The 26466-nt window shown below is 42.9% G+C and overlaps 1 protein-coding gene across 1 annotated transcript in view; it reads left to right on the top strand.

Annotated features, from left to right (window-relative positions):
- The window catches only part of MYO16 (myosin XVI), a 312032-nt gene that overhangs the window by 110002 nt on the left and 175564 nt on the right, over positions 1-26466 (top strand). Inside the window, exons 10-11 of the mRNA XM_063459903.1 lie at positions 13024-13174; positions 26093-26203. Of these exons, the coding sequence (XP_063315973.1) occupies positions 13024-13174; positions 26093-26203 (262 nt within the window). The remainder of the gene's footprint in view (positions 1-13023; positions 13175-26092; positions 26204-26466) is intronic.

Genomic DNA, 26466 nt, shown 5'->3' with positions numbered 1-26466 from the left:
TCAATGCCGTATTACTACCTGAGCTCGTCTCTTTATTTCCGGATTGTTGCTGTACTTGATTCCTTGTATTCGCTGCCTCCTCCAAACATGAACACAGATGCAAATTTGACCTTGATTTGGCCAGCTGATTCTTTACTGTGAACTGTAAACTCCAATATCACTTCTGATTTGTTTGTGCTCCCTTCAACTATTTGACCAGTTTACTCTCCCTGTTTTGTCCTTGCAACTTTGGAAATATCCATTATATTGATTATTATCATTATATTGCTCTACCTGTAAATTTTACATTTGGAAGAAGTAAGTTCATGCAGCACACACTGCCTCCTCGTTTCATTTAGGGTGCATGATGCTCCTGACGAGGAAATGAATGTAGAATGTACTCCACTTACCTCTTACTAAATTCAACTACTTCATCATCTTCCAAAATACGTTTCTTTTAGCGCCTGAACAGTTTTCAGAATGAGAGGAAAGAATTGGAAGCATAATATAGAAGATAATCTATAGTAAGGAATTGTAAAAGAGGAGAGAAACACTGCCCAAAAAGTAATACATTATAAAAATTAAAACATAACTTTTAATTGTGAAAAATCAGTAATAAATGTGTGAAAAAGAAGAATCACTCTCAGAGAACCCACTGGTATTAAACTAATTGACACAAAAAGTGAGTGTCAATATAGACAGTCCAAGACGAAAGCAGAATGTCTAGCCTCTGGTATCAGCTAACAGATAAAACCGGGCAGATCACTAGAAACTTGTTGCAACTAAAGTAACTGTTCAATGTGGCAATATAAATAACTATGTATGCAATGGCAACAGCCCAGATTACGTTAGTACGATACTAATTCAACAGAGTGTGAGAGTAGATAACTATCAAAAACATATAGTGCTAGACAAACGAGAGAAGTCAGAGCTGCCTGTAAATTAAGAACACTGCCTAAATTATTGCCAATGCTACAGAGTCTGTTTGTGCTGCTGAGTGTTCAAACGTAATGATAATATAACAAGAAGATATAACAATAGTCAAAAAACAGGCTGTCAATAGGTTTAAATGTACCTATATGTGATGATGAGGAGTTAAATTCCTCCTACAGCCATAACAGTGCCTGCACGGATGTCTGTCACAAAAGTGAAAGGTTACCGGTATTAGCTAAATCTTAGGCTAGTATAATAAATTGAATAGCAAGAGGTATGCACTTAGAAATCAGTAAAGCAGTCTAATAATGGTTGCCTGCTAAATTACCAAGCATATAAAATTATTGGCATTTGGATATAAATTAAAGTCCAGACTGTCAGTTGCTTAAGGTGCATATCCAATAGTAAAGGAATGGATTACTCATACAGCTATAACGTAGTCTAATTTTTAGCTTGCTTGTCTTATTCAGAACGAAACAGTTACTTTAGTTGCAACAAGTTTCTAGTGATGTGCCCGGTTTTATCTGTTAGCTGATACCTGAGGCTAGACATTCTGCTTTTGCCTTAGATTGTCTTTAATGACACTCACTTTTTGTGTCAATTAGTGATGTCGCGAACATAAAATTTTCCGTTCGCGAATGGCGAACGCGCACTTCCGCAAATGTTCGCGAACGGGCGAACCCGGTGAACCGCCATAGACTTCAATAGGCAGGCGAATTTTAAAACCATGCCGGAGGGGGATCCATGGCAAAACTCCCATGGAAAATGACATAGTTGATGCAGAGTCTGGTTTTAATCCATAAAGGGCATAAATCACCTAACATTCCTAAATTGTTTGGAATAACTCGCTTTAAAACATCAGGTATGATGTTGTGTCGATCAGGTAGTGTAAGGGTTACGCCCACTTCACAGTGACAGACCAAACTCCCCGTTTAACGCACTGCAAACAACCACAAACAGTCCATTTGCACAACCGCAAACTCCCCATTTGCACAAGGTTGGATACCAAGCTAGCCATATCCCGTTCCTTGTCCTCACTGATGTCATTGAAGGTCTTTTCCTCCACCCAGCCACGTACAACACCAAGGGTCCACGAAAGGTGACAACAAGCCCCCTGTATTTTTTTTTTTAAATGTACACTACTGTTACACCAGATATGAGTTGCACTGGTGTGACACTGTGCCCTGGCAGGCCCTGAAACGCACCCGTGTGAAGGAAACTGACTGCTATTATATTACAGTTAAAAAAGTTTTGTTTTTTTTTTAAATGCAAGCTATTATGACACCAGATATGAGTGGTTGCACTGGGACCACCTTAAAAATATTGGATATCGCTAAAAATCATGATCACTATATACTTTCTCTACAAACCTCTAAAACGAACCAAACTACTCATCCATCCGCTATACCACTTTATCCCACCTAGAACTAGTGCCCAGTTAAAATACTTGACTCTTACTTACCCACACTCAGTCATGCCACACACATTTCACCACTACTCTTACTGAATCCCTGTGACTACGGCTAAATTCATCTTCTACATCAGAACCTAAGATTGGGTTGTATCCATGTCTCAGGTCTTTCATTTAGAATAGGGGAAGCTTCGGTCTCCTTCAACACTGACACTCCAGTGCATATTATTGAAAGATTGGGCAGATGGAAATCCTCAGTCTACAACTGATATATTCCTCATCCCGAGAAAGAAATGAGGAAAGCTTTTAAAAGTTTGGCTTTGTAAATTTGATGCAATAAGTGTGTTTTTTTTAAATACCTTTTCACCCTCTTTGCATGAACCCAATTTACATATATTACTAATATGTTTCTGAACATATATATTATATTATTCACTCACTCACTCTCTGGGCCAGCCTAAGACATCATGCTGCCTAGGTCCAACGATAAATGACTATGGGGGATAATGTATAATAAACACAGGTTACTGGCTATGGGGGATAATGTATAATAAACACAGCTTACTGGATATGGGAGGGATAATGTATAATAAACACAGGTTACTGGCTATGGAGGGATAATGTATAATAAACACAGGTTACTGGCTATGGGAGGGATAATGTATAATAAACACAGGTTACTGTCTATGGGGGGATAATGTATAATAAACACAGGTTACTGGCTATGGGGAGGATAATGTATAATAAACACAGGTTACTGGCTATGGGGGGATAATATAATAAACACAGGTTACTGGTTGTGTGGGGATAATGTATAATAAACACAGGTTACTGGTTGTGGGGGGATAATGTATAATAAACACAGGTTACTGGCTATGGGGGAGATAATGTATAATAAACACAGGTTATTGGCTATGGGAGGATAATGTATAATAAACACAGGTTACTGGCTATGGGAGGATAATGTATAATAAACACAGAAAAAGAAAGAAATAGTGAAAACTGAATATGGGGAACACTCACATACAGTGAGTGTGGACCAAATCCGTCTTCATGGATTATATACCTCAAAGTAGTGGAAGTCACATATAAAGGGAGGGGGGACGGGAAAAAAAACAAAAACAAAAAAAAAACGGGTAAACCTTTATTAATAAGACGAACAATTTAAAGTTAAAAAAAGGCCATAAAAAATGGCCGCAATAGGTGCCAATACACACTAGAACCTAAACGGTGGGCAAATAAATAGTCATAGAATAGGTACTCATGAGGGGCCAGAAGCTCCAAGGTATAGATATCTGAATGAAAACAAAGCAAAGAGGGGGGCAGGAGAGAAGGAGCAAAAAATATATATATTATATCCTTATAGGTACTATGTGCCCCTGTCTCCGGGGTATTTTAACACAATATAGCACTATTATACATGAAAGTGCATAGACTTGTGGTAAGGGGTATAGAGGGCTATGATTACTGCAAAAGGCAGGTGTGTGTAGAAAGTGGGGTACACAGGAGCGAGGGAGGTACTCCAACGAAAGGAGACACAATCTTGCTGCTACACAATGCAGCCAGTGTCCATACCTTGCTCTTGACATACCTTGAGCTCTTGACAAAGGCGTGTAGATACGCCGAAACGCGCGTTGAGCGTTTATTTTGAGCCGATGCTCACACTTAGATTCTCTACTTTAAACATGGAATGATTTAAGCCGATGCTTACTCCTTAGATTGAGTCTAAAACCTTATTTAAACCTTTTTTTATTTTCTATTCGGATGGGCTAATATTCTGAATGTCTGAAATTTCCACTATGTGGTTTATCTACTAAGGGGTGGGAGAGATTGTGATATATATCTTTGCATGTCGTTTTGTTTGGGGATATAGGGATATCTTGAGGCTGCCTCGAAGTAGCAGTTAGTCCTGACACTCACAGTTGTGAGCTAGACAGCTATCCTAGGGCAAGCTTGAGATGTTTTGTGGGGTTTATGGGAAAGGTATGGACACTGGCTGCATTGTGTAGCAGCAAGATTGTGTCTCCTTTCGTTGGAGTACCTCCCTCGCTCCTGTGTACCCCACTTTCTACACACACCTGCCTTTTGCAGTAATCATAGCCCTCTATACCCCTTACCACAAGTCTATGCACTTTCATGTATAATAGTGCTATATTGTGTTAAAATACCCCGGAGACAGGGGCACATAGTACCTATAAGGATATAATATATATATTTTTTGCTCCTTCTCTCCTGCCCCCCTCTTTGCTTTGTTTTCATTCAGATATCTATACCTTGGAGCTTCTGGCCCCTCATGAGTACCTATTCTATGACTATTTATTTGCCCACCGTTTAGGTTCTAGTGTGTATTGGCACCTATTGCGGCCATTTTTTATGGCCTTTTTTTAACTTTAAATTGTTCGTCTTATTAATAAAGGTTTACCCGTTTTTTTTTTTTTTTTTTCCCGTCCCCCCTCCCTTTATATGTGACTTCCACTACTTTGAGGTATATAATCCATGAAGACGGATTTGGTCCACACTCACTGTATGTGAGTGTTCCCCATATTCTGTTTTCACTATTTCTTTCTTTTTCTGACCTCCCTGGGGTTAAGCCCCTTATATACCTCTAGTAACCTATTTGGAGTGTGTGGGAGCTGGTGAGTTCAACTACACCCACTCCTCTCTTTCAATTTATTTATAATAAACACAGGTTACTGGCTATGGGTGATAATGTATAATAAACACAGGTTACTGGCTATGGAGGATAATGTATAATAAACACAAATACACAAAAAAAAAGAATACAAAAAAAAAGAATTAATTCAGCTTCAGAATTAATCTAAATGTTATGCTGTCTAGGAGGTGGGAGGGTCTGGGAGGAAGGGTCTGCTGCTGATTGGCTGGAATGTGTCTGCTGACTGTGAGGTACAGGGTCAAAGTTTACTCAATGATGACGAATAGGGGGCGGACCGAACATCGCATATGTTCGCCATCTGTGGCGAACGCGAACGCGCTATGTTCGCCAGGAACTATTCGCCAGCGAACCGTTCAGGACATCACTAGTGTCAATTAGTTTAATAATTGTTTTATTATACTTATTTTCTCTGCTTCAATCCCTGGATATACCAGTGGGTTCTCTGAGAGTTATTCTTCTTTTTCACACAATTATTACTGATTTTTCACAATTAAAAGTTATGTTTTAATTTTTATCATTTATTACTTTTTGGACAGTGTTTTCAGAATGAGCTTTTAGCCTGGACACAATACCCTGGCAGAGGTGTTGCTAGGAGGCAGCAAGACCAGGGGTATATTTGATGGCTCACCCTGCATATACTGACTTACTTAAACAACACCTTAAAACTCACCAAGAGACACACTGGAGATATGATGACAATTTTTTTTTTTTTTTAATAACAAAGATTTCCTAATATAATACATGCTTCCATTAAAGGAAAAAACTGAAAGGAGTAACTATTATAATTGCAAAATCAATAAACTATGAAATTATTCACCAAATTTTAGATCCTATGGGATGTTATAGGAGAATTGTTTGTAAAATAAATGGAGAGGTATATACATTGAAAATTTTGGATATAGCTGACAAGGTTAAACAAGGTTAAAAAAGGTTTACTTATTGTAGCAGGATATTTTAATTCTGTTTTAGATGTGGATCTGGATAAGAGATTTCTAAAACCTACTCTAATTAATAACAAAAAAACTAAAAAAACAAGCAGCGAATCTAACCACTACTTTAGGTAAACATAACCTGATGAGAAAGATTTTACACATCTCTCCAAAGAACATATGTCATATTCTAGGATTGATTTGATGTGTGGAAATCAATCTTTACTAAATAGAACTTCCAAGATAAATATAATAAACAATACATGGTCGGACCACCGTATACTTATATTAGAGGTAAAAGAGGCATTTAAATATAATACCAGATCTAGAGATTAAGTGAATATATACTTAGTGTAAAAGAAAAAAAAATTATATCTTAAACTTAACTGACCTATATTTTAAAGAAAATAAATCACAAGATGCATCCATAGCTAATAACTGGTGTGCCTTTCAGGCTGTCATTCGAGGCGATTTAATTAAGCTAGAAAACAAGTGTAAAAAAAACAAGGTAAAATCTTGACTGATTTATATATAATTTTTTCAAATTTATCTAATGAAATTAAAAAGAATCTATCAAACCAAATTTACTCAGAGATGTTAAAGATACAAGAACAAATTAATTAAATTAAGACAAAAATCAATTCATGCACTGAAAAAATGAAAACCAAATTTTATGCTAAAGGAAATAGAGCGGATAAATTATCTGGTAGACTTAAAATACAAGAGCCCAAATCAAAAATATCTAAATTGATAATAAACAATAAAACTTTATTATCCCCGGAAACTATAGGAAAAGATTTTAATAATTATTATGAAGAGTTATTTAATCTAGATAACTATTCCCAAGAACTAGACATAGATAAATATCTTCAAAAAATATGTTAATAATAAGTCCCAAAGCTTTCACAAACACAAAAAAACAAACAAAATAAATGTATCCATATCTACTGATGAAGAAGATCAAATAATATCTAAGTTACAACTGCAGAAAACTTCCGAACCTGGTGGTCTAAGTAATAGTTTTTATAAATATTTCAAACCAAATATTGTACCACAACAAATCATTCTATTAAAAACTGGAAGAAGGTTGAATTATCATGATGGGGTCGAATCAATAAATATATAAAGACAAAGAAAAAAACAAAAAACAATAGTGCAATACTATAGATATTGAGTGTAGATATAGAAAAGGTGAGTAGTGTGTACTCACATTTGGTAGTTATTATTATTATTATTATTATTATTATTATTATTTTATTTATATAGCACCAGCAAAATGCTGTATTATATAAATTAAAAGATCAACTAGAAAACTGGGGGGCTTTGGGGACATCTTGGTTAGGGCGTGTACATACAATTAAAATGATGGCCTTACCCCATATATTGTATCTTTTTCGAACTATTCCTATGGCTGTGCCAAAAAATGGATTAAAAAAATTTCAACATATGTTTAACTCATCTATATGGAAAAAAAATCGCCAAGGGTGGCAGCTAGGCTTACAGAGCTTCCATATCTACAAGGCGGATTGGGCATTCCTAATATTATTAAATATTATCAGGCCTCTATGTTGTCCTATGCTTTGGCAGTACTTTTCCGTTTAAATTCACCAGTATGGTTAAAACTGGAACAAGCTTGCGCTAAACCCTATTTAGAAGAAAAGCTTTTATGGAAGACCTTAATGAATGGGTCAATAGGCAAAAACATGCTTTCTACGACAAAATTAATGCTCTATCATTGGTCAAAATGGACTCCTAAATTGCTAAAAGGTGTAAAGCTATTAGTCTTAGCACCATTATTTGTAATAAAGTATTTTATACAAGATTTAAATTTGAATACTTGGGAAACTAATGGCATTTGTAAAGTGCATATGTTATATAATGAGGTAGGGCTCAAATTGTATCCTAGTTTGCAGGCAGAGTTTTCCCTTCCGAATAAAGAGGTATTTTCGTATATATGGCCTTAGTGTCTTGGTTGGGAAAATTCTGTTTGAACCCTAATATGGAGAGTAAACCTCTTTCAATATGCTATAAAAGCCTTTTATATGTAAATGGGGAAGAAAAGTTGCCTTATATGATATTATGGGAACAAGACCTATTAAAAACATTTGATCTATTCCATTGGTATCAAACTATAAAAATTACTAAACAAATATCTCACAGCCTTACATATTGGGAAGCTTATAGCAAAATATTAATGCGTTGGTACTTAGTTCCCGCAAAATTGTCTTGAATGTATGAAGCTGCCTCTGACAGGTGCTGGAGGTGTCAAAGGGAGAAGGGAACTTTATTACATATTTTTTGGGGATGCTCTCGTCTTGTACAGTTTTGGAACGATATTAAATTATTAATTCAAATTTTAATGGATACAGTGATACCAAATTCTATCTTTTACATATATACTATCTAGTTCTATCTTTCACATATATACCACGAGTGGAGTCGAATAAAAAATAATGTAGTTATTATTCATATATTAATCGCTGCAAAAATAAGCATTGCTCAAAATTGGAAAAAAACAATCCCACCAAATATCTTGGAAGTGCAGGAAAGAGTAGACAAGACGTATCAATATGAGAGAATAGTAAATAAAATAGAAAGAAGAGAAGGTGGCCATGAAAAAGCATGGCAAGATTGGTTAGCATATAGGTGTAAGGTATAAATAGAGGTGATAGCAAAAGGAGGAATAGACTAAAACAGATATGAGGTTAAAGCGTGTACATTATTGTATATTAATGAATAATTGATAGGGTATGACTGCAAAGCTGAAAGATTTAAGTAAAAAAATTTAAAACTGTTAAAACAGGACGAATATGCTGGGCATTCCGCTTGTGAGTAAGAACTAATTGTCAATGCCAATTATTTTAACTTTGCATACTTGTATAAGTTGAATATAAGGATTATAAATGAAATTAAGGCAATAGCAAAGAAAAGCAAAATTTAATTTATTTTATGTATGTATTTTTATTTTATTTTATTTCATGTTATTGTGTTTTATTATTGTTTATAATTTATGTTGTTTTTTCGGTGTATGTAAGAAATGAAAATAAAAAAATTAGCAGACATGTAATTGTAACCAGACAAATGGATGCACAGGAACAGAGGGGTTGAGTATAAGTAGTGGTAATGAAATAGGTTGCTAGAAAAGTATTCACTAGGAACTGAGTAGGTTATTTTTGACAGTTGCACAAGAGGAGTCATGGGGGGCAGGGCCGTCTTTAATATTGATTGGACCCTGGGCAAAGCATTTGCTTGGGCCCCCTGGACCCTGTACACCCTCCCCTGTCGTGCACTCATGTTATCAGCCTTAATACAGTGGCAACCTAAAGTAGAGAGGTGCAAGAATATTTTTTTGGGCCTCCCTATTGCAAGGATGTTTAAAAGGTAGATCCCCATCTGTCGTACAACTCCAGCAATGCCTTGACAGCTGGGGCTCTACCATTTACCCATGTTTGCAGGTTTGTATTTAACACTAAGCAGTTTTTGTATGTTTCAATGTAAACAGGTTTTTGTATGTGGTGTTGGCGTTTAAATGTAAGCATGTATTTATATCTAGTGTTGGTTTTTGAATGCAGGGGTGTGTATACATATAATGTTGGTGTTTAACACAGACGTGTATTTGTATGTAGTGCTGAAGCTTGAATGCAGGGGTGTATTTGTGTGTAGTGTTAGCGTGTGAATCTTGAGATGTATGCACATATACACACACAAACACACAAGTAGATATAGACACACTGACACATAGATACACAACCTGACACAAATTCCGATACACAGACACACATACCAGCGAAATACACAAAGACAACATACAGATACACACTGACACACATACAGACACACCGATACACATCCTGACATACACAAAGATTCAAACACTGACACACATGCAGTTACACAGACACACATATACACACCTGACACACTGGCAGATACACAGATACACACACAGACTTCATACAGATACACACACAATGACAACATATAGATACACACACAGATATACAGACACATAGAGACAGACATACTTACACAGACACATAAACTGACAGACATACTGACACACACACTGACAGGCATACAGACCCACATACTGACACACACACTGACAGACATACTGACACATTCTGACAGGCATACTGACACAAATACTGACACTGACACATACACTGACAGACATACTGACACATACACTGACAGGAATACTGACACACTGACACATACACTGACAGGAATACTGACACACACTGACACATACACTGACAGACATACGACACACACACTGACAGGCATACGGACACACACTGACAGACATACTGACACATACACTGACAGGCATACGGACACACACTGACAGACATACTGACAGGCATACTGACACACACTGACAGACATACTGACAGACACACTGACAGGCATACTGACACACATACTGACATACACTGACAGACATACTGACACATACACTGACACACACACTGACACACACACTGACAGACACACTGACAGACACACTGACACAGACTTACTGACAGACATACTGACAGGCACACTGACAGGCACACTGACAGGCACACTGACAGGCACACTGACAGGCACACTGACACACACACTGACACACACACTGACACACACTTACTGACAGACACACTGACAGACACACTGACACAGACTTACTGACAGGCACACTGACAGGCACACTGACACACACACTGACACACACACTGACACACACTTACTGACAGACATACTGACAGACATACTGACACACATACTGACAGACATACTGACAGGCACACTGACACGCACACATACACACACACTCAAAATTTACATTATAAAACCCACCCCCCAGTTTTCTACCTTAGAGGGTGGCTGAAGCTGCTGGGAGTTGGGGTCTGGCTAGCTCGGCCCAGACCCCCTCTGCTCTGCCTCTTCCTCCTCCCGCGCGGCTCCTCTCTTTATGGGAGGAAGTGACGCGCAGCCGTCACTTCCTCCCAGCCGGCTGCTGAAAAGCAAGAGGGCCCGGTCGCGCTCTTAAAGCGCCAGAGCGCAAGACCGGGCTCCTGCTGACAGAAGCCCACCGGGTGGCCCTTAGTGCATGGGCCACCCGGTGGGCCTCCTTAGTGTGTGGCTGCCCTGGCCGGTGGGAGAAATGTTTGAGGCAAGTGGGGCCCCCGGTGCAGCTGCTTCGGGCCCCCAGGAGTAACTGGGCCCGGGGCAGCTGCCCCGTTTGCCCCGCGGTAAAGACGGCCCTGATGGGGGGGGGGGGGCGGGAATGAAAATCTGCTAACAGTTTAAATTATATGCTTTCCTGAAGAAGTGGGTTTTCAAAGAGTGGAGACTGGGTGAAAGTTTAATGGAGAAGGGAAGGGAGTTTCACAGAAAAGGTACAGTCCTGGAGAAGTCTTGGAGGCGAGCATCAGATGTCAGAGTACAGACAGAGGATAGACGTAGGTCTTCGGCAGAGAACAGGGACCTCAACGGCACATACTTGTGAATTAGGGAGGACAGGTAGGTTGGAGCAGCATTAAGTAGGGACTTGTAAACAAGTACCAGAATCTTAAATTGAGCCCTATATCTAACTGGAAGCCAATAAAAGTGCTGAAAGAGGGGGGAGGCATGGGTGGTGTGGGCTGACAGGAAAATAAGCCTTGCCACCACGTTCATGTTAGATTGCATCGGTGCAATCTGGGAACACGTAAGACCATTGAGAAGAGGATTGCAGTAGTCAACACTAGAAAGAACAACGGCATGAACCAGCACCTTAGCAGCGTCTGGTGTTAAATAGGGGCTGATGCAAGCTATGTTTTTGAGATGGAAGCGGCAGGATTTGGCAATCGACTGGACATGAGGGGTGAAGGAGAGGTCGGAGTCAAATAGAACACCCAGGCAGCGAGCCTTCGATGGAAGCCAATGGAGTTGATGAGTTTACCAAAGGAAGGAAGTATAGATGGACAACAGTAGGGGACCAAGGACTGAACCTTGGGGGACACCAACAGAGAGGGGATGGGGAAAAGAGGCAGGAGCCAGAGAAAGAAACACTAAAAAAGCACTGGGAGAAGTATGAGGAGCACCAGGAGAGAGCAGTATCTCATAGACTGAGATTATGGTGATTGGGAAGAAGCTGTTGATGATCAACCGTGTCAAAGGCAGCAGAAAGATCAAGGAAAATTAGGATAGAGTAATGGCCGTGAGATTTAGCAGCGATTCAATCGTTGGATACTTTGGTCACAGCTGTTTCAACAGAGTGACGAGCGCGGAATCCAGACTGAAGTGGGTCAAGCAGAGAGTTGGATTTGAGGACGTCTATTAGTCTCGCATACACAACACTCTTAAGTGGGAGTGTAGCAGAGATGGATTAATGTGAATGTGATTGTGTTGTTGAGGGAAGTGGGTGTAAGGAGATATTTTGATGCTGAGAGGAGAGAAAAGTTAAAGAGAAGATTGAGCATTGCTTAGATGAGTAAGTACTTTGAGAAAGCAGAGTGGGCATTAGGAAGGAGAATGAGGACTGCGTGTTAGGGGTTAAGGGAGTGTAGGAGTATTCTGAATGCAGGTAGTGTTTGTAGCTGTCATTTCTAATTATCTAAAATTGTATGTGAGATTCCATCTATAAATGGAATAAAGAGCTTGGGGTGGTAAGGGGAGGGGTGGGTGGGCAACTGTTCTGGTTTCCAGCAGGGAACTTCTAACTCAGATTGTGGAAGACAGAGATGATAGGGTCAAAAAGGGCTGCTATTATATAATTAGTTTTTTTTTTTTATTTAACTACATATTATCTCTGCTTTTGTATTTATTATTTTACTTTGAAATTGTCTTGTTTAGTAATGAAGATACACATTTGTATACAAAACTTTTAAATTAGATATTGATTTCCCTTCCTTGTTCAGTCTTACCTATGAATATTCTGTTTATGTTGGCTAAATAGTGAGGCATTAAATTAAATTAGAACCAGGCTTGCTCCTTAGTGAATATCACCTAATCATTAATGCTAACTACTTTTATTTCATCGAGACTTTGATTTATTTTCTCTAAAATTCATATTAATTCTGTTTTCTCAGCATTTGCTAATTTATATTGCTTTTTTTTTTCTGCAGACGTCCGCTTACTGTACCAATCTCCAAGCAGGATAGTTTGCTGGAGAAAGACACAATGTTCAAAGATTCTGGAAAAATGCTAAGCAAAAATTGTTCTCAAGAAAGTACATTGGAAAAAGTAACTCTAAGTAGCAAAACTAAATTGGAACAGGTGATTTAAATAACATTTTGTTTTTTTTTAATTGTTGTGGTTTTATAATCAATTCCAAGTGTGTATTTGTGTGTTTCTTCCAAATCTATCAAATAGAGGTATGACTTGAAACACAAATGGACAGTCCTATGCAAGTCAAGTAATCACAGACTTTAGTATATAATCTACTAAAGGGACACTATAGTCACCAGAACAACTACAGCTTATTGAATTTGTTCTGGTGAGTAGAATCATTACCTTCAGGCCTTTTGCTGTAAACACTGTCTTTTCAGAGAAAATGCAGTGTTTACATTACAGCCTAGGGATCACTTCACTGGCCACCCCTTAGATGGCTATTAGAGATCCTTCCTGGGTCATGGCTGCCTAAAATGCATCCAAACATTTAGTGTCTCCTCCCTCTGCATGCAGACACTGAACTTTCCTCATAGATATTAATTAATTCACTTCATCTCTATGAGGAGATGCTGATTGGCCAGGTTTGTGCTCTGCCACTGATCTACCTCTTTGTCAGTCTCAGTCAATCCTATGGGGAAGCATTGTGATTGGATCAGGCTAACACTTCTGATGATGTCAGCAGACAGCTTGTTTTTCTGAGGCAAACAACATGCTTCAGGCTTGAATACAGTAAGATTTTGCTATATTTATGGAGACATGAGGAGCCCAGGGGGGCCAGATGGTGGTTTTAACACTATAGGGTCAGGAATACATGTTTGTGTTCCTGACCCTATAGTGATCCTTTAAACTGAATACCACCAACCCCAAGTACAAATAAGAAGCAGACATTTTCTGCCTCCCTCAATCTAATGTACAGAGGGATATAGTTACTTATCAAAACATAATAATATTTGTCATTATGTCTACCACTGGTCCATCACTTCTCCTAACCTTGAGCATAGGCACTGTAAATACAATAATTATAGTAATAATCTTCTGCACTTTACAGTGGCCTAAAATGCTATAGTGACGAGCTGACAAGGATGGGTGGGGACACAGAGAACTCTATGAACATTCACATTAGCAGCCTCCCATGGCTGGCTGGATGGGTGGGTTTTATTCTTTTTTTTATAGGCAACTAACCTGAACTGCATGCAGACATATATTAATAAACTAATATCAGTGTGATAATCTGATGTAAAGTGTGCCTTGAGCACATTAAATTATGCTCTAATAAAATAGAATACATTTAATTAATACATTGTGCTATCAGTAATGATGACAAATGTATAGAATTTAAGGAAACCCTTCTGAAAATATGTGCAACCTATCATCTGTCAATCAATTTTTGGCATATGGCTCTATGCAGATGGCTTAGGTTTGGGAGTTAATGGCAGGAGATGCCATCAAATTTCCCTATATTCAGTTTTAATAAGTGCTTATCATGCTATGAGGGCTTTTGTTTTTATTCCTCTTACAGTTTTTTTCAAGACTGTTTTTGAGTATTGTATACTGTGTACATTATTGCTTATTGTTTTCCAAGGCATTGATGAGTTGGGCTAACATCCAAAACATAATCCAAAACATGGCAAAGAGTCTCAGATATCCTTTGCAGTTGCTAGTCCAGATTTATTGTCCCATTGTTTCAGATGTCCCTTGAAATATAATTGACAGAAGATTTTTAATTGTAATATCATCATGAAATTGTGACTGATTTATGTACAACATAAAGTAACACATTGAGAAAACTGTTACAAAGCTTATATATTTTTATTTTATATAACTATCATATCTATCCATCCCTGCCTTCTGACAAAGAGTTGTTGTGGAGCGACTAAAATGAATCAGTCTGAATTTTGCTCATAAATATGCGCATAACACATTCCTTGCCTATCAGCAGTTTTACAGAAAGCATGTATAAGATTACACGTTTCACTGCACAATCAAAACTAGCTATTAGATTTCAATATATGAAGAATACTTGCGATATTCTAAGTTTGAAGCCCTCCCTTAATTTTATGCTAGGAAAAAGGCAAAGTGAGTGATTGATTTTCAAAATCAGAAATCAACTTGTTTTTTATTTTTTTTATAAAGCATATATAATAACCCAGCACTAATTATTTGCTTTCCTTAGTAAAGAGTATAACTTTTAAAGGGTTACTTCAAGCATCATAAACTCCAATCTGTTGTAGTGCTTAAGATGCTCCAAATACCCTGGCACTGTGCCCTGGTAAGGAAATAAACTGTCTTACAACATTTTGCCACTTGCCTGGGTCTTGTTGGTCACAAACACAATCAATGGTAGCTGGCTGATTATATCTTCTGCCAAAACTGCCATTCATTCATTGGCTGAATGTGTAAGCTGAGGGCTCTCAGCAAATGAAAGAAAGTCTATGCAAAGACTATGAACATAAATAACATTACCAAGCCTGGAACATTAATTTGCATTAACAGCCATTGGTGGTGTTACACCTCCAGTAGCTAACTACACAATCTTGGTATGTGCAGCATTTTATACTGAAACTCTGCAGTATGACCACTTCAATACACTGAAGTGTTCATGATGCTTGGAGTAACCCTTTAACTGTGTCCTAATCTCTAGAAGATTTCCCTACTTACTTGATTATAACAATAGTGGATATTTTAAATGTCGATCTCTGATGCAGCATCATATTTTTCACTTTGGGCAGTTAAATTAAAGGGACACTCCCAGAGGCATAACTAGAAGCCACCAGGCCAGTGAAATTACCCTCCCCACAGTCCCTCCATGTATCTCATTCTCCCCCCAGCCCCTCCATGTGCCTCATTCTCCTTCCACAGTCCTTCCATGTACCTCATACTCACCCCCCAGTCCTTACATGTGCCTTATTTTCCTCCCCCAGTGCCTCCATGTGTCCAATTCTCCACTCTAGCTGCTCCATGTGTCTCAACTCCCCAGCCCCCCCATGTGTCTCAACTCACCAGCCCCTCCATGTGTCTAATTTTTCCCCTAAGCCTTTCCATGTATCTCATTCTTCCATCCAGGCCCTCTTTGTCTCATCTCCCTCAGCTCTTCCATGTGTCTCAATTCCCACAGCCCCTCCATGTGTCTCAATTCCTTCCAGCCCATCCATGGGTCTCATCCCCCAAGATCCTCCATGTTTTTCAATTCCCCTCACACCCACAATATTTCTCATTCTCCCTCCAGCCCCTCAATGTGTCACATATTCCCCCAAGCCCCTCCATGAGTCTCATTCCTCCCCCATCCCCTCCATGTGTCTCCTTCTCCCCAATATCCCCTCCATGTGTCTTATTCCCCCCTCAGCCCCTCCTTGTGCCTCATTCTCCACTCCCAACCCCTCAATGTGTCTCATTCTCCCCCCAACCCCTCTATGTGTTTCATTCTCCTCCACAGCCCCTCCACGTGTCTCATACTCCTCCACAGCCCCTCCACGTGTCTCATCCCCCCAGACCCTCCATGTGTCTCATTCCTCCCCAAGCCCCTCCAAGTGTCTCATTCCCCACTCCAGCCTCTCCATGTGTCTCATTTCCCCCAGCCCTTCCATGTGTCTCAATTCCCCCACAGCCCCCCAAATTGTCACAATTCCCTGCAACCCCTCCATGTGTATCAATACCCCCAGCCCATCCATGTGTCTCTACCCCCCAGCCCCTCCATGTGTCTCATTCCTTCCCCAGCCACTCCATATGTTTCATTCCTCCCTCAGCCCCTCCATGTGTCTCAACCCCCCAAGCCCTCCATATATCTCATTTGTGGCGAAACCAACCTCGCCACTGGGCCCTGGAGAAGCCTGTTTGCTAGCCTCCTACCTGCTGACTATGGCCCCTGGGTTATTTGGGGCATATTGTACTTTATATTGCTGCTACTGGCCCTTTAAAATCAGCAATGGATATATTGGGACTTTTGGGACTACTGTCCCTTTAAGACTGTGGAGCATATTCCAGTATACTGCCTTTAATATTACATATGTATTTATGTGTTGAGTTTAACCTGGGATATATATGCAGCATTCACCTGATTGTTCGGTAGAATCACTCCATTCATTATATTGAGTGAAACTACCGAACAACCAGACCACCCAGGACTAAGTGTGCCTCCAATTACAGTTTGCAACAATGTTGCAAACGGGTAATTGGCAATCAGTGTAATGTATTCTTTGTCCTCTGGGTGGCCGCCATTCGGGAAACAAACACGTGGCGGCGGCCATCTTAAACTACCGAACAGCGGTGTTTTGCCGTCGAGTGTCTGGAACTAAAATCGGACACTTGACTAGGCAAACACCGCTGAGACCTCCATACTTCCAGAAATTCGTATAGAAACTACCGAATGACCCGCCGTTCGGTAGAAAGAACCCCACAAACAAGGGAATTCATTCAAACCCTCTCCAGGCTCTATAACACAGGCAATTCGCCTGTTTTCATTCCCTTGTTTGTGACCGACCGCAGGGCCAAAATGCATGGAACTGTTTTCGGATACTTTACCCATGCGGTCGGTCAAATCTTTGGAACCTCATATCTCCCGAACTGTTCATCCGAATGACTTGAATTTTGGATATGTTGTCCCCCTGAATAAGGGCTATCCAGTGATGCTGGATTTAAAGGTGTACCCCCTGTTTTTGGGGTACATCCAGAACTTGGCTGGAAAAGTGTACCGGATAATTGGGTTTAATGTTATCTGAGGGGAGGGGATGTGTGGGCTGAACCATGTATGTGATTGGTTATTTTATGCCTCCCCCTGGGTGTGGCCTGTATGTGGATTATTGTAATAAAAGCCAGGCTGGATGAGCCAGTCGAGAGTTCCTGTTTTACCCTCAAAGTGATGTGTCGTCTCATTATTGGGGGAAGGATTTATTGTATGCTGTTCCAGTTGACTGCTAGGAGTACAAGCCTATTCGTATGGTTCCTATTCAATGGTCTACAGCATTCATATGCTTGGTTGAATTTAAAGGTTTTCTCGGATTCGGTGATTGTGGTGTCTGCCAGAGTGCTTGGAGTCCTCAGGAAGCACTAGGAGCATCCATTAACGGAGGTACCCAGTCGGGGTGCCAGTGGATCCGTTACATTGGTGGCAAGCGGTGGGATGGCGTCCTAGTGTGAGGTAAAGCAGCTCGGAGACACAGTTCGTTTGGATTTACAAATTGAGGGCAACGCTAGCAGTCGTGCAGCGCCCCTGGGAGCAGACAAGTATGGAAGGTTCTGGCTCTGGAGATGATTGGCTGGCCGAGGTGAGGCAGCGAGTGGCCGAGTATGGGGATGATATACCCATGGAGACACGCCGGGTGATCTGGAACCAGGTCATGGCCGAGCGAAACACAAGACTGGACCGAGAATTCCGGTTGGCAAAAGAGAGGAAGTATGCTCAGCAGCAGGAGCGTTACAGCAGCCGGGTAGAGGCTGCATCCGAGGAGGTTAGCCGTCTTTCCCTGAGGCGGCGGGAGGAACCCGAAGTGGGGGTCCTCATAGACTGGTCCGGTGAGGAACCACAACAGGCAGGTAGAGATGGGACCAAGGTCACTCCACCGGGATGCTGGGCAGCCGGCCCAGATCCCCAGCAGCAGCCAGAGTTGCCAGGTGGGGAAGCAGGTGGCCCTTACTCACAAATGTTGAGGGGCCTCACGGATTGGTCCTGGGAAGACCCACAGATGGCAGGTGGAGATGGGACTGCGGTCTCTCTACCGGCCCTACAGGGATGCTGGGCAGTCGGCCCAGATCCCCAGCGGCAGTGTGCGTTACAGGGAGCTGAAGGTGCCGTTCTTGCTCCCCAGCGGCAGTCTACGGTGCAGGGAGAGGAGCCTGTTATCCCCTCTCCCCAGCGGTTGAAGGTGTGTAAGGGAGAGGAGTTTGTTATTCCCTCTCCCCAGCGGCAGCACAGCTCACCAAGGGGAGACAGTAAGCCCCTCACCAGGGCAGATGGGACCGTGGTCTCTGCGCCCTGCCTACAGGGAGTACAGAGGGTCAGCCCTGCTCCCCAGCGGCTGAAAGTGTGTAAGGGAGAGGAGTTTGTTACCCCCTCTCCCCAGCGGCAGCTTAGCACACCAAGGGGAGACAGTAAGCCCCACACCAGCGCAGATGGGACCGTGGTCTCTGCGCCCAAGCTACAGGGAGCTGAGGGGGCCGTCCTCCCTCCCCAGCAGCAGTGTGATTTGTTGGGAATTGGGAGCCCAGTCTCCATTCCCCAGCGGCAGTGTGAATTGCAGGGAATTGGGAGCCCAGTCCCCATTCCCCAGCGGCAGGCTGAGTTACAGGGGGCAGAGGTAGTTGGTCCTACCCCCCAGCAGCAGAGTGATATGCCGGGAAGGCAGTGTGAAGTGCAGGGAGAGGAGAGCAGCGTCCTCCCTCCCCAGCGGAAGGCTGAGTTACAGGGGGCAGAGGTAGTTGGTCCTACCCCCCAGCAGCAGCGTGATTTTTTGGGAATAGAGAGCCCAGTCTCTATTCCCCAGCAGCAGGACACTGAATTGGGAGGAGAGACAGTCGGTCTCCCTCCACAAAGACTGAAAGTAGGCATGGGAGAGGAGATTGTTACCACCTCTCCCCAGCGGTGGATCATCAATGGGCAGAGTGTTCTAATGGGAGAGGAGCTGGTTACCACCTCTCCCCAGCGGCAGCTTAATGTACCAGGGGGAGACTGTAAGCCCCACACCTGTGCAGATGGGACCGTGGTCTCTGCACTTCCAGCACAGGGGGTAGGGACGGTCGGTCCTGCCCCCCTACAACAGGGCTGTTTAGCCAAAGGGGAGCCAGTCTGTCTCCAGCAGCAGAGCTGTGTAACTAAAGGGGAGACAGTCGGTCTCCAGCAGCAGAGCTGTGTAACTCAAGGGGAGACAGTCGGTCTCCAGCAGCAGAGCTGCGCAGCTAAAGGGGAGACAGTCGGTCTCCAGCAACCAGGCTCCAACCAGACTACTCCCGTAGTAGTGCTGGCACCAGGGCAGAGTACCGCTGGTCTCTGCCCACTCAGCAACCCACCAAAACAGCCTACCAGTCCCCCACACAGCCGGGGTGAGGCACCTGGACCTGGACAAGTTTTTCCATTACTCCATAGGTGTAGTAACCATTTATTGTGGGTGGGCTGTACTGCTGTTGCTGTTTTGTGGGTGGGCTGCTGGACTAACAAGGGCACTGACCGGCAAGAGGTCAGGTACCCTGTTAGTCTGTTTGGAAAAGGGGAGAAATGTGGCGAAACCAACCTCGCCACTGGGCCCTGAAGAAGCCTGTTTGCTAGCCTCCTACCTGCTGACTATGGCCCCTGGGTTATTTGGGGCATATTGTACTTTATATTGCTGCTACTGGCCCTTTAAAATCAGCAATGGATATATTGGGACTTTTGGGACTACTGTCCCTTTAAGACTGTGGAGCATATTCCAGTATACTGCCTTTAATATTACATATGTATTTATGTGTTGAGTTTAACCTGGGATATATATGCAGCATTCACCTGATTGTTCGGTAGAATCACTCCATTCATTATATTGAGTGAAACTACCGAACAACCAGACCACCCAGGACTAAGTGTGCCTCCAATTACAGTTTGCAACAATGTTGCAAACGGGTAATTGGCAATCAGTGTAATGTATTCTTTGTCCTCTGGGTGGCCGCCATTCGGGAAACAAACACGTGGCGGCGGCCATCTTAAACTACCGAACAGCGGTGTTTTGCCGTCGAGTGTCTGGAACTAAAATCGGACACTTGACTAGGCAAAGACCTCCATACTTCCAGAAATTCGTATAGAAACTACCGAATGACCCGCCGTTCGGTAGAAAGAACCCCACAAACAAGGGAATTCATTCAAACCCTCTCCAGGCTCTATAACACAGGCAATTCGCCTGTTTTCATTCCCTTGTTTGTGACCGACCGCAGGGCCAAAATGCATGGAACTGTTTTCGGATACTTTACCCATGCGGTCGGTCAAATCTTTGGAACCTCATATCTCCCGAACTGTTCATCCGAATGACTTGAATTTTGGATATGTTGTCCCCCTGAATAAGGGCTATCCAGCGATGCTGGATTTAAAGGTGTACCCCCTGTTTTTGGGGTACATCCAGAACTTGGCTGGAAAAGTGTACCGGATAATTGGGTTTAATGTTATCTGAGGGGAGGGGATGTGTGGGCTGAACCATGTATGTGATTGGTTATTTTATGCCTCCCCCTGGGTGTGGCCTGTATGTGGATTATTGTAATAAAAGCCAGGCTGGATGAGCCAGTCGAGAGTTCCTGTTTTACCCTCAAAGTGATGTGTCGTCTCATTATTGGGGGAAGGATTTATTGTATGCTGTTCCAGTTGACTGCTAGGAGTACAAGCCTATTCGTATGGTTCCTATTCAATGGTCTACAGCATTCATATGCTTGGGAGAATTTAAAGGTTTTCTCGGATTCGGTGATTGTGGTGTCTGCCAGAGTGCTTGGAGTCCTCAGGAAGCACTAGGAGCATCCATTAACGGAGGTACCCAGTCGGGGTGCCAGTGGATCCGTTACATCATTCTTCCCCCAGACCCTCCATGTGTCTCTTTTAACCCTCCAATCCTGATTCCAAGGTTGTATCCTCTGTATATTACTTTTTATCCCACCACCCTCCACCCTATACTTCCCCCTGGTAGTGTATTTTATTACATATATTCTATAGGCAAGTGTTTGTGAGGTATACTTTTGGTAGGGAGCCTGGACGTTTTCTGCTTTCGTGTTTATATATAGTACATATTCTGTTAGTACTCTAAGTGAGACTGGGTAGAGTCATGCTACCTTCAGAGACCGTCCGGTTACCCTGCCACCGCGTATGCAGGGCTAGTTGCAGCTGTGCACTGGCCCTGACAGGGCGTATGGACTTCAGAAGTGACTGGCTCGTTCACAGCTGGGAATCCTGCGACCACAATAGGTACTTCACTGGACACTCCAGACTCTTTATGGGTGAAGAGTTTACTTGGTTTTTCATTTTACACAAAGTGCAGATTTCAATAAATATTGACATTTTCATAAATTAACCTTGTTACACAACTATGGCGGTCTCACAGACAACCAGTACTCAGTGGAAATAAACAAAAGTTTAGGTAAAACATCTCATTGAGCTTCTGATTGATTGGGAAGTCAGTAAGTGTACAGCCAAATTTGGGCTGGTTTAGAATGGGAGGAAAACCTTGAAAGCTATTTTATATATACCCCAATTAAAAAAGCCTAATTAAATGCATTGCATGTTTTCATTGGGGTATATATACTAAACAGTGATTATTATTTTTTTGTTTATAGACAGAGGAGTTTCCCTTTAATGATTGGAAGTGTGATTTACTGATTTTTATTTAGGTAAAAGGAAAAATAAATTATTTATTTATTAATTTATTCATTTACACCAATTATAATATGCTTTTTTAAATTAAAGGGACACTATAGTCACCTGAACAACTTCAGCTTAATGAGGTTGTTTAGGTGAGTGCTACAGCTACCCGGAGCCTTTTTCTTGTAAGCACTGTATTTTCTGAGAAAATGCAGTGTTTACTTTGGAAGCTTGGAACACCTCTTGTTGCAGTCAATCAGACGGCCACCAGAGGGACTTCCGAGTTCAGAGGCCCTAAAAAGGCCTCTCGTCCGATGCATTCTGGGTGAATGCATCAGACGGGCTATCAGCACACAAAGCACTGTGAACGCGCTTTGTGTGCTGACAGCCAGTCAGCACTGCTGTGGGCGTGGCTTCAGCTGACAGCTGAAGCCCGAACCCACAGGGATGCTGTCCGGCCACAATAGTGGTTGAAGGGGGGGGGGGGGGCCCTAAAATTCACAATAGGGAGGGGACCTACTGTCCCCCCCCGGCCCCCACCCCTGTGCGGCGGGTGGGGGCCCTAAAATTCACAATAAGGGGGGGGCTACTGTCCCCCCCCCGGCCCCCACCCCTGTGCGGCGGGTGGGGGCCCTAAAATAAAAAATAAGGGGGGGACCTACTGTCCCCCCCCCGGCCCCCACCCCTGAGCGGTGGGTGGGGGCCCTAAAATTCACAATAGGGAGGGGACCTACTGTCCCCCCCTGGCCCCCACCCCTGTGCGGCGGGTGGGGGCCCTAAAATTCACAATAAGGGGGGGGGGGGACCTACTGCCCCCCCCCCCCCGGCCCCCACCCCTGAGCGGTGGGTGGGGGCCCTAAAATTATCAATAGGGGGGGACCTATTGTCCCCCCCCGGCCCCCACCCCTGAGCGGTGGGTGGGGGCCCTAAATACAAAGGGGGTGGGGACCCTAGTTAACCCTCTCCCCCCCACCCCCCCTCCCCCCAAAAAAACTTATCTCCCTACCTACCCCCCTCACCCTAAAAATAATGAGGGGGGACCCTTTAACTAAAAACCTGTAAAGAAAAAAAAAATAAGATAAAAACAACTTACCATTCGATGTTTTCTTTCTTCTAAAATCTTCTTTCTTCAGCCCCAAAAAAGGCCAAATAAAAATCCATAATAACCGACGGAATAAAAAAAAAAAAAAAAAAACCCGAGCGCAAAAAAAATAATCCATCTTCACCCATGGAGGGCTCCGCGCAGACTGAGCTCCGCAGGGCGGGGTAAGGCTTATAAAGCCTTGCCCCGCCCTGCAATTAGGCTAAGAACACTCTGATTGGTGGGTTTAAGCCAATCAGAGTGCTCTTTGTCATTTTACAAGCGTGGGAAAATTCCAAAGAACTTTCCCACGCTTGTAAAATGACAAAGAGCACTGTGATTGGATGGCTTGAAATCCATCCAATCACAGTGCTCTGTGTCATTTTACAAGCGTGGGAAAATTCCAAAGAACTTTCCCACGCTTGTAAAATGACAAAGAGCACTGTGATTGGATGGATTTCAAGCCATCCAATCACAGTGCTCTGTGTCATTTTACAAGCGTGGGAAAATTCCAAAGAACTTTCCCACGCTTGTAAAATGACAAAGAGCACTGTGATTGGATGGCTTGAAATCCATCCAATCACAGTGCTCTGTGTCATTTTACAAGCGTGGGAAAATTCCAAAGAACTTTCCCACGCTTGTAAAATGACACAGAGCACTGTGATTGGATGGCTTGAAATCCATCCAATCACAGTGCTCTGTGTCATTTTACAAGCGTGGGAAAATTCCAAAGAACTTTCCCACGCTTGTAAAATGACAAAGAGCACTCTGATTGGCTTAAACCCACCAATCAGAGTGTTCTTAGCATAATTGCAGGGCGGGGCAAGGCTTTATAAGCCTTCCCCCGCCCTGCGGAGCTCAGTCTGCGCGGAGCCCTCCATGGGTGAAGATGGATTATTTTTTTTTGCGCTCGGTTTTTTGTTTTGTTTTTTTTAATTGCGTCGGTTATTATGGATTTTTATTTGGCCTTTTTTGGGGCTGAAGAAAGAAGATTTTAGAAGAAAGAAAACATCGAATGGTAAGTTGATTTTATCTAATTTTTTCTTTTTTTACAGGTTTTTAGTTAATGGTCCCCCCTCATTATTTTTAGGGTGAGGGGGGTAGGTAGGGAGATAAGTTTTTTTGGGGGGAGGGGGGGTGGGGGGGAGAGGGTTAACTAGGGTCCCCACCCCCTTTGTATTTAGGGCTCCCACCCACCGCTCAGGGGTGGGGGCCGCTCAGGGGTGGGGGCCGGGGGGGGACAATAGGTCCCCCCTATTGATAATTTTAGGGCCCCCACCCACCGCTCAGGGGTGGGGGCGGGGGGGGGGGGCAGTAGGTCCCCCCCCCCTTATTGTGAATTTTAGGGCCCCCACCCGCCGCACAGGGGTGGGGGCCGGGGGGGGGGACAGTAGGTCCCCTCCCTATTGTGAATTTTAGGGCCCCCACCCGCCGCACAGGGGTGGGGGCCGGGGGGGACAGTAGGTCCCCCCCTTATTGATAATTGTAGGGCCCCCACCCGCCGCTCAGGGGTGGGGGCCGGGGGGGGGACAGTAGGTCCCCCCCTCATTGATCATTTTAGGGCCCCCACCCGCCGCTCAGGGGTGGGGGCCGGGGGGGGGCAGTAAGTCCCCCCCCTCATTGATAATTTTAGGGCCCCCACCCGCCGCACAGGGGTGGGGGCCGGGGGGGACAGTAGGTCCCCCCCTTATTGATAATTGTAGGGCCCCCACCCGCCGCTCAGGGGTGGGGGCCGGGGGGGGGACAGTAGGTCCCCCCCTCATTGATAATTTTAGGGCCCCCACCCGCCGCACAGGGGTGGGGGCCGGGGGGGGACAGTAGGTCCCCCCCTCATTGATAATTTTAGGGCCCCCACCCGCCGCACAGGGGTGGAGGCCGGGGGGGGACAGTAGGTCCCCCCCCTTATTGATAATTTTAGAACGCGAGCTGAGCTGTCAGTCAGACAGCTCAGCTCGCGAACGCGCATTCCGCACACATGCGCGGTAAAGCGCTCAGGTTCTTCATAGGGCGGCATTCAATGCCGCTCTATGAAGAACGCGATTGGTGCAGCGCGAAGCCGTCCCATTGGGCCCCGCGATTTCGTCATTTTGACGAAAAAGGGGGCGCGGCCTAGCGGGGAGCTCGGCGCTGGAACGGAGGTAAGTTTTTAATATAAAAACACCTCGAAATTTATTTTTAATAAATGAAAGTACATATAAAAGCAAGAAGGAAGGCTGGGGGACCTGTCTTTCTTGCTTTTATATGGTGACTATAGAGTCCCTTTAACATTTGCTTATCAAGAATACATTTTAAATATGAGGTTTTATTTTTAGCAGAGTTGTGTCTGTTTTTCCTCCTTTTTAGCTCTGTCTAAAATTACTATTCATGGTGATATGACAAACTATTTTGCTCATCTTTAATTAAATCTTTAAAAATGCTTAGTAGAAAGATTTTTCTAAAATAAATAATTTTCCTCATTTCCATTACTGATGTGCAAGATATTTAAAACAATATTTTGCGGTAATTGTCTGCCTTGTCAATTATTTTTGAACTTTCCAATATAGCAGCGATTTTAAAAATGGTGCAAATAGGAATTTTGGTATCTTTTACCAACAGTTTGTATATTTTATTTAGGCTGCACAAAATGAAACATGTTTTTTTTTTTCAGATCAAATTAATGCCTGCAGCTCCAAATGATGACTTGGCAACCTTGAGTGAGCTAACAGATAGCAGCCTGTTGTATGAAATTCAAAAACGGTTTAGTAACAATCAAATATATGTAAGTAAATTAGATATGTATCTGCAAGCATTCAAATATTCCATCTTTAAATGAGTTGGGTAGTGTGTCTGTTACAGATTTGCGATTAACCCCTTAAGGACCAGACTTCTGGAATAAAAGGGAATCATGACATGTCACACATGCCATGTGTCCTTAAGGGGTTAAAAACTTATGTAATAGTTCAGAGTAAGATTAGAGTGAAGAGAGGTAATGAAGGCCCATATGGTTATTCATTGTGTGAGTTGTTGGGAATTCTAAATACA

Source organism: Pelobates fuscus, chromosome 1 (assembly GCF_036172605.1).
Source record: "Pelobates fuscus isolate aPelFus1 chromosome 1, aPelFus1.pri, whole genome shotgun sequence".
NCBI classification, from domain to species: Eukaryota; Metazoa; Chordata; class Amphibia; order Anura; family Pelobatidae; genus Pelobates; species Pelobates fuscus.
The sequence above is the reverse complement of the archived record's forward strand: the minus strand, read 5'-3'. Positions and strand labels throughout refer to the sequence as shown.